The sequence below is a fragment of the Haliotis asinina genome, chromosome 4, assembly GCF_037392515.1.
Source record: "Haliotis asinina isolate JCU_RB_2024 chromosome 4, JCU_Hal_asi_v2, whole genome shotgun sequence".
NCBI lineage: Eukaryota > Metazoa > Mollusca > Gastropoda > Lepetellida > Haliotidae > Haliotis > Haliotis asinina.
Window position 1 is genome coordinate 5,769,790 of NC_090283.1, and position 14,961 is coordinate 5,784,750.

General features: G+C 40.2%; 1 protein-coding gene across 1 annotated transcript in view; it reads left to right on the forward strand.

Moving 5' to 3' along the window:
* Positions 1–8,627: 8,627 nt before the first annotated feature.
* LOC137281219 (low-density lipoprotein receptor-related protein 4-like) overlaps positions 8,628–14,961 on the forward strand; it is a 35,096-nt gene continuing 28,762 nt past the window's right edge. Inside the window, exon 1 of the mRNA XM_067812343.1 lies at positions 8,628–8,834. Within this exon, the coding sequence (XP_067668444.1) occupies positions 8,771–8,834 (64 nt within the window). The 5' untranslated portion in view covers positions 8,628–8,770. The remainder of the gene's footprint in view (positions 8,835–14,961) is intronic.

Genomic DNA, 14,961 nt, shown 5'->3' on the forward strand with positions numbered 1-14,961 from the left:
ATATGTTTGCAATCATATGGAATCGTACAATGATTATTGTTTAATCTGTTCTTTACCTGTTGCTGCGGAACGGAAAGACACAATATATATGCATTTTGAATGGCATTATTAGAAGATGGAGAGTTAGAGATCTGCATCGAAAACGTCACAAAAAGGAGGTACTTATGCATTAGGTCTGTCCTTATTTGATTCTTCAACTTCCTGCGTGAAGAGGACACAATAGTCTGTACGAAATGTCGCATCAGCTGAACAAGGAAGTTGTCCTTCACAATTCTGCTTTTTATCCGCAATGTTGATGTTATTACATACAAACTGAGTGAATGTACTCGAGACACTATATCCCGCTTCTTGCCAAGATCCTTATTTCAGGACACTCAAGCTGATCTCACACATAAACTTTCTTGAATATTTGCACTCACTATCGTTCCATAGTGGCTCCCTTTGTTTAGTGTGAGAGACTTGGACGCAGTTCTCTTGTCTCCGCTTGAATGAGTGACTCGGTTGGCCAGGCTCCCACGCTGCGTAGACTAGCGGCGACCCATCTACCCAAAGGAACGTGTTGGTGTGGAGCTGATCACGGAGACCTATCCAGACTGTTAAACATACAAGACCATGAACTCTATAAACATGGACCATCAACAAGGCTATGGGCCCTACACTGTCTTATTATTGTCATCCCTATCTACACTGTCAAAGTGCAAGATCATGAACTCTATAAACATTGGCCATCAACAAGGCTACGAGCCCTACAATTTCGTACACATAGAGTGTCAGCCCTATCTGAACTGTCACACATACAGGGTACGAGCTCCTGTCATATTGTCTTTAAAAACAGCTCCAAGAAGACCCAGATCAAGAATATTATGCAGCATCGCACTTTTGTCAGCCCAACCCCTCCCCCCAATGTTTCCCCTATCCCAACTGTGGGGATGTGCAACAAATATTCTCTCAGTTAAGACCGGGAGGAGATGAATGTTTCATCACGAAGTGTCCATTGTTTTTGTTGTGTTGGTGATACATTAGACTTAAATGGTCCAAGAACAAACGATAAAGGCATCGGAGACTAGCCAAACGTTTCCTGCAGTCGGAATATATGCAACTGAGTGAATTTCAGACAGTGTGCGAGAAAGTGAGTGCGTGTGTTGGGAAAACATCAGTTGGGGTAGTTGGTGTTAGACGATACGATTCCGACACATTCCTTCCACCGTTTATTGTAAAATTGCAGTCATGGAGATCTAGATCTATTCTGAGCAACAAAAGTTGTCAATCACCACCACCACCACCACGACCATCATCATCATCATCATCATCATCATCATCATCATCATCATCATCATCATCACGCCGCCATGTAGCTGGAATATTGCTGAATGCGGTGTAAAACTGAACTAAGTCACACGCTCATCATAATCACCCGTTTGACACTGCATCATCAGTATGGTGACATCCTTCTGTTTCGTCTCATCTTTAACCGTTACAAGATCGCTTCCTTTATTCATGCAAGCCCGCCTCGCCTTGAACCACGTTGAACTACGTTTGTGTATCTTCACGCAGGAGAGGCTGTTTTCCAGGAATATGTAACCTCTGTCTTGGCACATGTCTGAGAAGGATTTACCGTTCCCAGCAAACAAGGAGCATCGGCTGTTTGTTGTGTTATACATGTAGGATCTGCATGCAGGTACTCTTTGACAGCTGCTGACACAGCGGATGTAGGCGTCAGCCTTGGTCAGCTTGGCCTGGTATGTATTCAGGATGAGGTGAGTGTTGGTACCACTACAGATGTCATCAGAATATACTTCGTGAAACGATAGTAACAGCACTACCTCAAGAACCGATCCATATTGATTGATGTCCTGCAAGACGGAAGCAATCACGTAATTATATCAACATCGAGGCATGACCGATAAAGCGTAATGACTATAAAATCAAATACGTGTTTAACAATTTAAATCATTGGTGATAGTGAGACGCCAGAGTCGATGGTTGATGGGGCTCACATGGTGAATGTCAGTTTTAGAACATGGCCGATAAGCACAATGGCTACTTAAACGAATTCTTGACTAGTGACACGTTTTTATAAAATGTCAAAACCATGTACAAAATTTAAATCATGGTAAAACATTCTCTTTGAATATTGCATAGAAATGATATGTGATGAAGGACATTCTTCTGATGACAACCTCTGTATTAGGAAGAACATAAGTTTTCTCTTTAACAGGTGCATGAATGATAGGATATTGCATCTTAATGATAATGTATTCAAAGTCCTAAGGTTTCAAATGAGGCGAATCATTATAAATTAATAATCGGACAATGACATCCCGCGGACCGAGTTAAACCAATTTAATGCATTCCACACAGACACAATAAATTCCTTCATGATGATGTCTGGGGACCACTGCCATAAAAATAAGAATTTGTCAATAAAAATATCAAGACCGTTGCTGACCGGTACATACATACATACATACATACATACATACATACATACATACATACATACATACATACATACATACATACATACATACATACATACATACATACATACATACATACATACATACATACATACATACATACATACATACATACATACATACATACATACATACATAAGAAAGAAAGAAATCGTCACTGGACGTTTAGAAGCAGGGGAGTCCCAGTCTGCTGTTGCAAGACATTTCAACGTCTACCACAGCCATATGGCCAGGGCTTATATTTTGGAAGATCTCTTAGTGCTGTTAATGTATGGCGCTTACGACGACTTTAGCGCTAAGGGAGTTTAAGTCTAGGCACATATCTCCATTATGGCATCGATATGTATACTCGTTAACCAAAGATCGGCCCAGAGTTGGAAGACCAAGAGTGACTACTCACGCTCAGGACCGATTCATCCTGATGTTTCACTTCACTTCACTTCGCTTCAATAAAATTAAAATCAAAGATGACATTAAAATGAAGACACACGAAGAATCCCACTCCAAATCCACGTTTAAGGAATTGATTCTCAGTTATTACAAACCACTTCTTCTCCATGTTACGTCAATGGAAATTGACACTTTCGAACGTTAAAGTGCGTTAAAGGTAAGCGTTTGATGTGTTTGTGCGCTGGGCATTCGTTCCATGAACACGAGCCAGCATGATAATGGTGACATTATAACAACCAGACACTTATTTTGAAGAATATTTGAAACTGAGATAACGAGAAAATCAAGATTGGAAATTCATAGACATGTATACTAAAGAGCTAGAAATGAATTTAATAAATGTAATTCAGAAATATAAAGCAAAATATTGCCAATTCAAAATTGTGCAATGTACTAAAAGCTCCAAATCTTATACCTATTTGTTTCATGACTTATGTAGTGGCTCCTTGCCTTTGTGATCGAGATTTTACAAATGGCTTCAGCTCCTATGCTGTCTCCAAAAAAGAGAAAATGATTGGCGACTTAAACAATAATGCCCTGGATAAGACACAGCGTTTGATTCTGCTGCGTTTTGTAGAGTCCTGCTTGAAAACACTGATGTCCTCATTCCAGTGATCGCAAGGATCAACAACAGTCTATCAACAGGAATAGTCCTTGCTGAAGTCAAAGAGTCAGAGGTCAAACCTCCCCTAAAGGAGCAGGACGTAGACGTGTCTACACTCAGTAACTGCCTAGCTGCGGCTCACCTAATAGATTATACCCTTCCAAAGTGCTTGAGAATGATGTGAAGTGCAGACTCTTCTTGTCAGTCTGCATACAGGCCAGAACTCAACCCCGAAATAGCGCTGTTTCGCGTTATGAGTGATTTGTTGACTTCTTAGGATGCAGGTGTGTTGGCTTGTTGGCATCTTTAGATCTCGCGGCAGTATTTGATACCATTTATCATGAAACATTCTCAGCAACACTTGCCGAGTCTATAGGTATTGACGGAAATACTGTGAAATAGGTTATGTCATATCTTCCTCGTCGAATCCAGTCACATTACATCGGTGACTCAAATGCTGAAACTGTCGTCTTAAAGTATGGTAATCCTCAAGGATCTGCCAGGATACGTATCCTATACACATTGTGTATTTGTGATCTTAGAAGATGTCTTTCAGCCCGTAGTGTAAATCATCAAATGTATGCAGATGTTTTACAGTTACCCAATATTTTCTCCCGTCAAAGCACGCCACTCCGTGATTGAACAAGATATGTGCACTGATAGGATCAAGTCTTGGATGACAAAGCAGAAGGTGAAACTAAATGGTAGCAAAACGGAGGGTCTTCTTGCAGGAACAGGTGGCAGCTGGTGTGAAGCGTGTTCGAGTAGGAGACTCTGAGATTACAGTTTCGGAATGGGTCAAGAATCCTGGGTTTCGACAATAATCTGTTAATGGATGGCCACACATCTAAACTACTTTCGCTCTTTCTATTTCCATGTCAGGAATATTGTCTTCATCAGAGATCTTATCTCTACTGAAATGGCACATATGCTAGCAAGAGCACTTGCATTGACAATACTTGAGTATACAAATAGTTTGTTGGGAAATCTAACTCAGAAACAGTTTTCCAAACTGTCCAAAACATAGAAGCATGGATCGTGGCCCGATGCGTGCACATATAACACAAGTGCTAAGCATGGCTCCCTGTCCGAGTTCGGATCCAGTACAAGAATCTTACTCTGACACATACTGTGTCAATCAAATTGCTCCTGCCCGTCTCAGAAAATTGACTGTGAAATATGAACTTTCTCGGACACTAGGAGCTCCTGATCAGTTACTTCTTTAAGTACCCAAACCCGCCTCAAAACGTGTGGACAGAGACCATTTGTTCCCATGGCCCTGACTCTGTGGAATGATTGTTCCGAAGGAAATAAAGAAATCCTAACCATTGACAATTTGTAAAAGCTGCCTAAAGACATATTTCTTTCAAAACTTCTATCAAACTTGATTTACTGAAAATATAGCACCTCTACTGCAATGTATTTTGATGTTTTGTAGTGCTAGGAGCTCTAGTCTAGTTTAGGCTCATAACAAATCCACTGTGTTATTATTGTATTAATTCCACAAAACAGCGTCATCGTTTTGATAGACGATACCGGGAAAACTGCAGAGGGCGTCCATCAACAAACAAATAAGAAACGTTCAACAAAAGCATACTGTGAAACATCAAAGCCAAGACAACCTTCTCAAAAACATTCCGTCTGTCGTAAAATGTCAGGAAAAACACATTTCCAAAGTGTCAGTGCAAATCAGTGATGCTAAACGAATCAAAACATATGTTGCGTTTTATATATTTAAAAAAAATACAATATGGCATGTTTGATAGTGAGCCATAGCATCAGTTGATTCTCCGGTCTCTTAACGTTTACAGAACACATGTAATGTGTGAAGGTGACAATAATGTCCTTATGAATATTTGCAAAACAAGGCATGGAGATTTTTCCTCTAATTTCAGTTTTCCGGCCATATGAAACAGCTACTATCTGAACTTTTCCGGCTTTAATAACTCAAAACTTACCATCATTGATATAGTGCTTGCAGTGAGGTGGAGAGTTCACGAGATGCTGTGAAACAGTCAACTTCCATGTGTTGATGTGGGAGAGTATTGATCTAAGGCACCCGTCACCAGGTAACGGAACCTTGTCACAGGGCAATATCGTGGCTCGACGGTTCAGCGAATGAAAGACTTCAGTTGAGACCCTATAGGAACAAGGTCCTAACAAGGTACCCGGGAGGCAAGTGCTTAGTGTATTATGAAAATTTTCTCTGAGTGCCATAGACCTATGCCATTGGTGGAAGTTATCACATATCACCTCATAATATCATGGCTAGTTGTAACGATTAACCCTCTCAGATACTTAATGACAAGCTCCAATATCACCTTCACGCAATACCTGTAGTCTGTCGTACAGACCCTGAAGTATATATATCCAAGAAAGCCCACGCAAGTCTAGAAAATGTGGCAAGTCTAGATTTCCATAGCTTCAGGCTGAAAATGAAGAAAGTCTCAGGGTTCCATTTCATTATATTATTTTTTTTCACTATGAACGTTTTTTCAGTAAAATATGTTCATTTCAGAGACTAGCTGTTAGTCTAGCAATACATGTAGTCACATTGAGGCCTACATATTATATGTTTATGTAGTTGGCTCATAAAGAAACGGTACATATCCGTGAAAGATTGTATATACAATTAAACCATGCAAACTATTAAGGGTTGCTCTACATGGGATTCTTCAAGACGAGACAGTCTTCTTCTACTTTGCATACTGTACCCGTGAAGATTCGGGTTGGAATTGATCTTCAGTTACCGATGCGTGTAGGAGGGGACTAACGGGCTCGGGTGGTCAGGCTCCCTGACTTGACTGCCACAAGTCATTGTATCCCAGTGTCGTAGACCGATACTCATGCTGTTGGTCTTGGGTTTGTCTGCTCCAGACTCAATTATTTACAGACTGCCGCCGTACAGCTTGAATATTGCTGATTGCGTCGTAAGATTAAACTCATTCACTCACTTTGCATGTTTAGTTGTCAGTCGTGCCAGGTTTCACTGTTTGCCTGTTACGCCATTACTCTACCTAAACCAAGCGTTCGAAATAATCGCCGACCCGGACCGGCAATTTCAAATACTTGCAGGCCCTTGTGGCCTGCAGGTAATTATCTGTGTTATTTATGTTCGGGAGTGATCCATTATCCATCACGTTACGATGTAACCATCTCCAAGCATTGATGACTTTTATGAATATTAATTTTCAAGAAATTAAATGGAACGAAATGTGATGATGAAGTTCTTTTTGAGAATGACGACAGTGTTAACCTTTCATTTGATGCAAATGTTCTCAATGATACCATTACAAGTGATCAAACTGGCTTTGCCATAAAGAACCTAAAAAGGAATAAGGCATCTGGAATACATCTAGTAGAAAAGGATTACCATATAATTATCTTCAAAAAAGATAACCTGGTTGTTGGCGTAAAGGTACAATTATACCTATTTTTAAGAAGAAAGGTGACTCTATGGTCCCCAGTTCCTACAGACCCATAACCATACTTGGTTGTATTTGGAAAACTATTTACTAGTATTTCAAATAAAATACTTTCTCATTTCGTAGTGAAAAACAACATTTTATCCCAGTCCCAATCAGGTTTTCGAAAAGGTCTCTCTGCTTGCGACAACCCATTTGTAATACATACGTTATCCGTAGTTATTAAACTTTCCAAACGAAAACTATATTTTGTTTTCATTTATTTCACGAAAGCTTTTGATACTGTGAGGCGAGCCGGGCTATGGTACAAATTAATCAAATACGGTATAAGTTGGAAAATTTTGTCTCTCAAGATAAGCATGTGTCAAAGCATAAAATCTGCTAATATGTTCGATAACCAAATTTCATCGTACTTTTCATTTACATCAGGAGGGAGACACGATGAAAAGCTCTCCAGACTATTATTCTCACTTTTTTTAAATGATGTAGAATCGTTTCTTTGTAGTAAAGGTTGCTCAGGAATTAACTTAGAAAGAGTAGATATAAACCGTATAACAAGCATTAGTTCATACTTCTCTTACATGCAGACGATGCTGTCCTCGTAAGTGGCACCCCAAGCGATCTGCAACTGCCCCTAAATACTTCCTATGACTATTGTACTCAGTGAAAGTTGAAAGTTAATCTCTCTGAAATCAAAATAGTTGTCCTTGGGAGTTGTCCCTCTAAAACCTCAAAGAATAAATATTATGTTACATATAGGGGTAAGCTCAATGAAACCGCTGATAGGTATACTTATCTTGGTACCAAGCTCCACCGCATTGGAATCTTTGTAACAGCAAATAAGAGTTTAGTGGAAAATGCAACGAAATCAAAGTTTTCGCCCTTGTGAAAAGCTCGTAATCTGAATCTACCTGTAGAAATATAGCGAGGTTTTCAATATTTTCCATGTAAATGTGAAACTCTTCTCCAACAGCGGATGATGTACACCCAAAATTATTTCTCTGGATGGCCGAATCTGTTTACAACTAAACGGATATTTTCAATTAAGAAAACAAAACATTTGAAAACCTCGCTATATTTCTAAATGTCTTGTTAGATATAATGAAATTGTAACGAATAGTGATATTAATAATCTTATACCGGCCACATTGATTGTATATGTATGTAAAATTGTATATCATATTCTCATGTGCAACCGAACTCACCCACCCACGTACCCTCAGTCCACACTAGAAACAGTTCAAATCTTTTTCGTTGAGCAAAGGGTGGCAGTAAGTAAAGGGTGTTGTTTTGCGCCAGTCAGAGCATGTTACGTTCCTCAGACGACAGTAATACCCAGCACATAATAAGGCAGGTACCTACAGTACGACGTTCCTTCCCCTTATTTTCTTCATAACACATTGCCTATTTCTTTCAGATTCGGGATAATCATGTCATGATGCTTTAATACATAGGCAGCGCAAGCACCCACGCTCTGCTATCTATTAGTATACTGACAAAGTAATATTTTAACTAATCCTCCCTGTTACCTGTCCCTTTGGCAGTCCACGAGTCCTCTCTCTCCAGTCATGCCTGACTGCACCGAACACTAAATTATCCCTGAAATCCAACCCATGTCCTGAGCGCCGCCCACTAGGACATCTATAACTGGTAAGTGGGTAATGCTTCACTCGCTCTACCCGTCTAACCACATTCACAGCTGAAGGAGACCGTGTACAGTGTGTCGGGCGACAGGGACAAATTCTACTTCCTTGTCTATCTGAGAAACCGTTACAGTCGTGTATGGGGGACACACGTGGATACCGTCCAGGATGAAGCAAGGGTGGATCCAGATCTCCCTACTCCTGACGCTGTGTCACATCTGTTTGACTCAAGGTAACCATGTTTGAACCGGTTCAGTGCCCAGCTACATAAACTGCCGATCAGGGAAAGTATACCATGAAAACTGAATATGGCCCCTAATACATCAACACATTTCACGGCCCATCGTTGTTGTAACCACACATTGTTTAGTGGGTCGCGTATGGAAGTGTTTAGGAATGTCGCGTATGGAAGTGTTTAGGAATGTCGCGTATGGAAGTGTTTAGGAATGTCGCGTATGGAAGTGTTTAGGAATGTCACGTATGATTCATGACATCACCATCTTGTTGGTTGTTGAAATCTTAGTCACCTTTAAACACAAATATTTTGGTATTTTTGTGCTTTCTACCAATCTGAGATCGATATTCGATGACCTCCATCTTCTTTCTCTGCCAGTCTGACGCTGCTACTCTAGGGTTTCTCGTTTTCGTATTTTTCCTGCCTATATGACGTCACTATTCCAGGATTCCACGTTTTCTTATTTCTCCTACCAGTATGAGATCACTATTCCAGGAATTCTGGTTTGGTACCAATACAGAACGTACACATAGTCTTCTCACATGGAACCACGATATTCAGATTGCAATCTGTTATCTCAGAACGTTCTGGGGACAGGCCTTGATCTTGCACTGTTGTATGAATAGTTGACCGTTTTCCTGTCATCACATTGGTCATCACAGGTGTATCAGTGATACGATGTTAAGGATGTCGATGTTTAGGGATGTGATTTTAAGGATATACATATATCAGTAACGTGGTGTTCAGGATGAGCATCTATCAGTAACGCGATGTATAGGATGTGCATGTACCAATAACGTGATGTTTAAGATGTGCATGTATCAGCGATGTGATGGTTAGGATGTGCATGTATCAGTGATGTGATGGTTAGGATGTGCATGTATCAGTGATGTGATGGTTATGATGTGCATGTATCAGTGATGTGATGGTTAGGATGTGCATGTATCAGTGATGTGATGGTTAGGATGTGCATGTATCAGTGATGTGATGGTTAGGATGTGCATGTGTCAGTGATGTGATGTATAGGATGTGTATGTATCAGTGATGTGATGGCAATGATGTGCATGTATCAGTGATGTGATGGTTAGGATGTGCATGTATCAGTGATGTGATGGTTAGGATGTGTATATATCAGTGATGTGATGGTTAGGATGTGCATGTATCAGTGATGTGATGGTTAGGATGTGCATGTATCAGTGATGTGATGGTTAGGATGTGTATGTATCAGTGATGTGATGGCAATGATGTGCATGTATCAGTGATGTGATGGTTATGATGTGCATGTATCAGTGATGTGATGGTTATGATGTGCATGTATCAGTGATGTGATGTTTAGGATGTGTATGTATCAGTGATGTGATGGTTAGGATGTGTATATATCAGTGATGTGATGGTTAGGATGTGCATGTATCAGTGATGTGATGGTTAGGATGTGTATGTATCAGTGATGTGATGGTTAGGATGTGCATGTATCAGTGATGTGATGGTTAGGATGTGCATGTGTCAGTGATGTGATGTATAGGATGTGTATGTATCAGTGATGTGATGGCAATGATGTGCATGTATCAGTGATGTGATGGTTAGGATGTGCATGTATCAGTGATGTGATGGTTAGGATGTGTATATATCAGTGATGTGATGGTTAGGATGTGCATGTATCAGTGATGTGATGGTTAGGATGTGTATGTATCAGTGATGTGATGGTTAGGATGTGTATGTATCAGTGATGTGATGGTTAGGATGTGTATATATCAGTGATGTGATGGCTATGATGTGCATGTATCAGTGATGTGATGGTTAGGATGTGCATGTATCAGTAATGTGATGGTTAAGATGTGCATGTATCAGTGATGTGATGGTTATGATGTGTATGTATCAGTGATGTGATGGTTAGGATGTGTATGTATCAGTGATGTGATGGTTAGGATGTTCACGTATCAGTGATGTGATGGTTTGGATGTGCATGTATCAGTGATGTGATGGCTATGATGTGCACGTATCAGTGATGTGATGGTTAGGATGTGTATGTATCTGTGATGTGATGGTTAGGTTGTGCATGTATCAGTGATGTGATGTATAGGATGTGTATGTATCAGTGATGTGATGGCAATGATGTGCATGTATCAGTGATGTGATGGTTAGGATGTGCATGTATCAGTCATGTGATGGTTAGGATGTGCATGTATCAGTGATGTGATGGCAATGATGTGCATGTATCAGTGATGTGATGGTTAGGATGTGTATGTATCAGTGATGTGATGGTTATGATGTGCATGTATCAGTGATGTGATGGTTAGGATGTGTATGTATCAGTGATGTGATGGTTAGGATGTGTATGTATCAGTGATGTGATGGTTAGGATGTGTATATATCAGTGATGTGATGGTTAGGATCGCATGTATCAGTGATGTGATGGTTAGGATGTGCATGTATCAGTGATGTGATGGTTAGGATGTGCATGTATCAGTGATGTGATGGTTATGATGTGCATGTATCAGTGATGGCAATGATGTGCATGTATCAGTCATGTGATGGCAATGATGTGCATGTATCAGTGATGTGACGGTTAGGATGTGCATGTATCAGTGATGTGATGGTTAGGATGTGCATGTATCAGTGATGTGATGGTTAGGATGTGCATGTATCAGTGATGTGATGGTTATGATGTGCATGTATCAGTGATGTGATGGTTAGGATGTGCATGTATCAGTGATGTGATGGTTAGGATGTGTATGTATCAGTGATGTGATGGTTAGGATGTGCATGTATCAGCGATGTGATGTTTAGGATGTGCATGTATCAGTGATGTGACGGTTATGATGTGCATGTATCAGTGATGTGATGGTTAGGATGTGTATGTATCAGTGATGTGATGGTTAGGATGTGCATGTATCAGTGATGTGATGGTTATGATGTGCATGTATCAGTGATGTGATGGTTAGGATGTGCATGTATCAGTGATGTGATGGTTAGGATGTGCATGTATCAGTGATGTGATGGTTAGGATGTGCATGTATCAGTGATGTGATGGTTAGGATGTGCATGTATCAGTGATGTGATGGTTAGGATGTGCATGTATCAGTGATGTGATGGTTAGGATGTGTATGTATCAGTGATGTGATGGTTAGGATGTGTATGTATCAGTGATGTGATGGTTAGGATGTGCACGTATCAGTGATGTGATGGTTAGGATGTGCATGTATCAGTGATGTGATGGCTATGATGTGCACGTATCAGTGATGTGATGGTTAGGATGTGTATGTATCAGTGATGTGATGGTTATGATGTGCATGTATCAGTGATGTGATGGTTATGATGTGCATGTATCAGTGATGTGATGGTTAGGATGTGTATGTATCAGTGATGTGATGGTTAGGATGTGCATGTATCAGTGATGTGATGGTTAGGATGTACATGTATCAGTGATGTGATGGTTAGGATGTGTATGTATCAGTGATGTGATGGTTAGGATGTTCATGTATCAGTGATGTGATGGTTGGGATGTGTATGTATCAGTGATGTGATGGCAATGATGTGCATGTATCAGTGATGTGATGGCAATGATGTGCATATATCAGTGATGTGATGGTTAGGATGTGTATATATCAGTGATGTGATGGTTATGATGTGCATGTATCAGTGATGTGATGGTTAGGATGTGCATGTATCAGTGATGTGATGGTTAGGATGTGTATGTATCAGTGATGTGATGGTTAGGATGTGCATGTATCAGTGATGTGATGGTTAGGATGTGTATGTATCAGTGATGTGATGGTTGGGATGTGCATGTATCAGTGATGTGATGGTTAGGATATGCATGTATCAGTGATGTGATGGTTAGGATGTGTATGTATCAGTGATGTGATGGTTAGGATGTTCATGTATCAGTGATGTGATGGTTAGGATGTGTATGTATCAGTGATGTGATGGCAATGATGTGCATGTATCAGTGATGTGATGGCAATGATGTGCATGTATCAGTGATGTGATGGCAATGATGTGCATGTATCAGTGATGTGATGGCAATGATGTGCATGTATCAGTGATGTGATGGTTAGGATGTGTATATATCAGTGATGTGATGGTTATGATGTGCATGTATCAGTGATGTGATGGTTAGGATGTACATGTATCAGTGATGTGATGGTTAGGATGTGTATGTATCAGTGATGTGATGGTTAGGATGTTCATGTATCAGTGATGTGATGGTTAGGATGTGCATGTATCAGTGATGTGATGGTTAGGATGTGTATGTATCAGTGATGTGATGGCAATGATGTGCATGTATCAGTGATGTGATGGTTAGGATGTGTATATATCAGTGATATGATGGTTATGATGTGCATGTATCAGTGATGTGATGGTTAGGATGTGCATGTATCAGTGATGTGATGGTTAGGATGTGCATGTATCAGTGATGTGATGGTTAGGATGTGCATGTATCAGTGATGTGATGGTTAGGATGTGCATGTATCAGTGATGTGATGGTTATGATGTTCATGTATCAGTGATGTGATGGTTATGATGTGCATGTATCAGTGATGTGATGGTTAGGATGTGGATGTATCAGTGATGTGATGGTTATGATGTGCATGTATCAGTGATGTGATGGTAATGATGTGCATGTATCAGTGATGTGATGGTTAGGATGTGCATGTATCAGTGATGTGATGGTTAGGATGTGTATATATCAGTGATGTGATGGTTATGATGTGCATGTATCAGTGATGTGATGGTTAGGATGTGCATGTATCAGTGATGTGATGGTTAGGATGTGTATGTATCAGTGATGTGATGGTTAGGATGTGTATGTATCAGTGATGTGATGGTTAGGATGTGCACGTATCGGTGATGTGATGGTTAGGATGTGCATGTATCAGTGATGTGATGGCTATGATGTGCACGTATCAGTGATGTGATGGTTAGGATGTGTACGTATCAGTGATGTGATGGTTAGGATGTGCATGTATCAGTGATGTGATGGTTAGGATGTGTATGTATCAGTGATGTGATGGTTAGGATGTGCATGTATCAGTGATGTGATGGTTAGGATGTGCATGTATCAGTGATGTGATGGTTAGGATGTGTATGTATCAGTGATGTGATGGTTAGGATGTGCATGTATCAGTGATGTGATGGTTATGATGTGCATGTATCAGTGATGTGATGGTTAGGATGTGTATGTATCAGTGATGTGATGGTTAGGATGTTCATTTATCAGTGATGTGATGGTTAGGATGTGCATGTATCAGTGATGTGATGGTTAGGATGTGTATGTATCAGTGATGTGATGGTTAGGATGTGCATGTATCAGTGATGTGATGGCTATGATGTGCATGTATCAGTGATGTGATGGTTAGGATGTGTATGTATCAGTGATGTGATGGTTAGGATGTGCATGTATCAGTGACTTGATGTGTAGGATGTTCACGTATCAGTGATGTGATGTTTAGGATGTTTAGGTTTGACAAAACTGCAACAAATATAAATTCCTTGTAACTCCATACATGTGAATGCATCAAAGATGAGAATAAACACTGCAATATGTCATCGCATTCAGATGTAATATATTCAGTTTGTCTAAATTCCAAAATTTCCGAAATTGGGTAGTACGAGTACATGAACATGTCAACGTAATAGATATACATTTTCCTCGACCATACAGTCCACTACCAAACTCATCTGCATCCACTGCCCACAGCTCGTGTTGTTCCGTTCCAGACAACAAAGACCATGAATTACTATACTGTTATATCTTTGGTCTTTTCGAAGTTGATAACAATACATTTTCACAATCAGTGAACTATTTACAATTACGTGCAATTCATACTGGAAATTATTAACATATGTTCAGATATTTATATATAGAAACAAGTCCATAGCGGCGTCTAATTGGCGCTCCTGTACCAAAGCTACAAATAGGATCATGAATGAGGCTTGTCATGAGCTGTAGCAGGATACTCAGCGATTATTACAGAATAATGATTCCAGCTCGGGGTAAACAAGGGCACAGCGTTTAGTGTGTTGTGTTGGGAGGATGAACTGACTGATGAGCTCTGATCCAGGTCGTCATACACTGTAGCATACGTGATCGCTCTAGCGGCACGGTGGAACCACCCTCCAT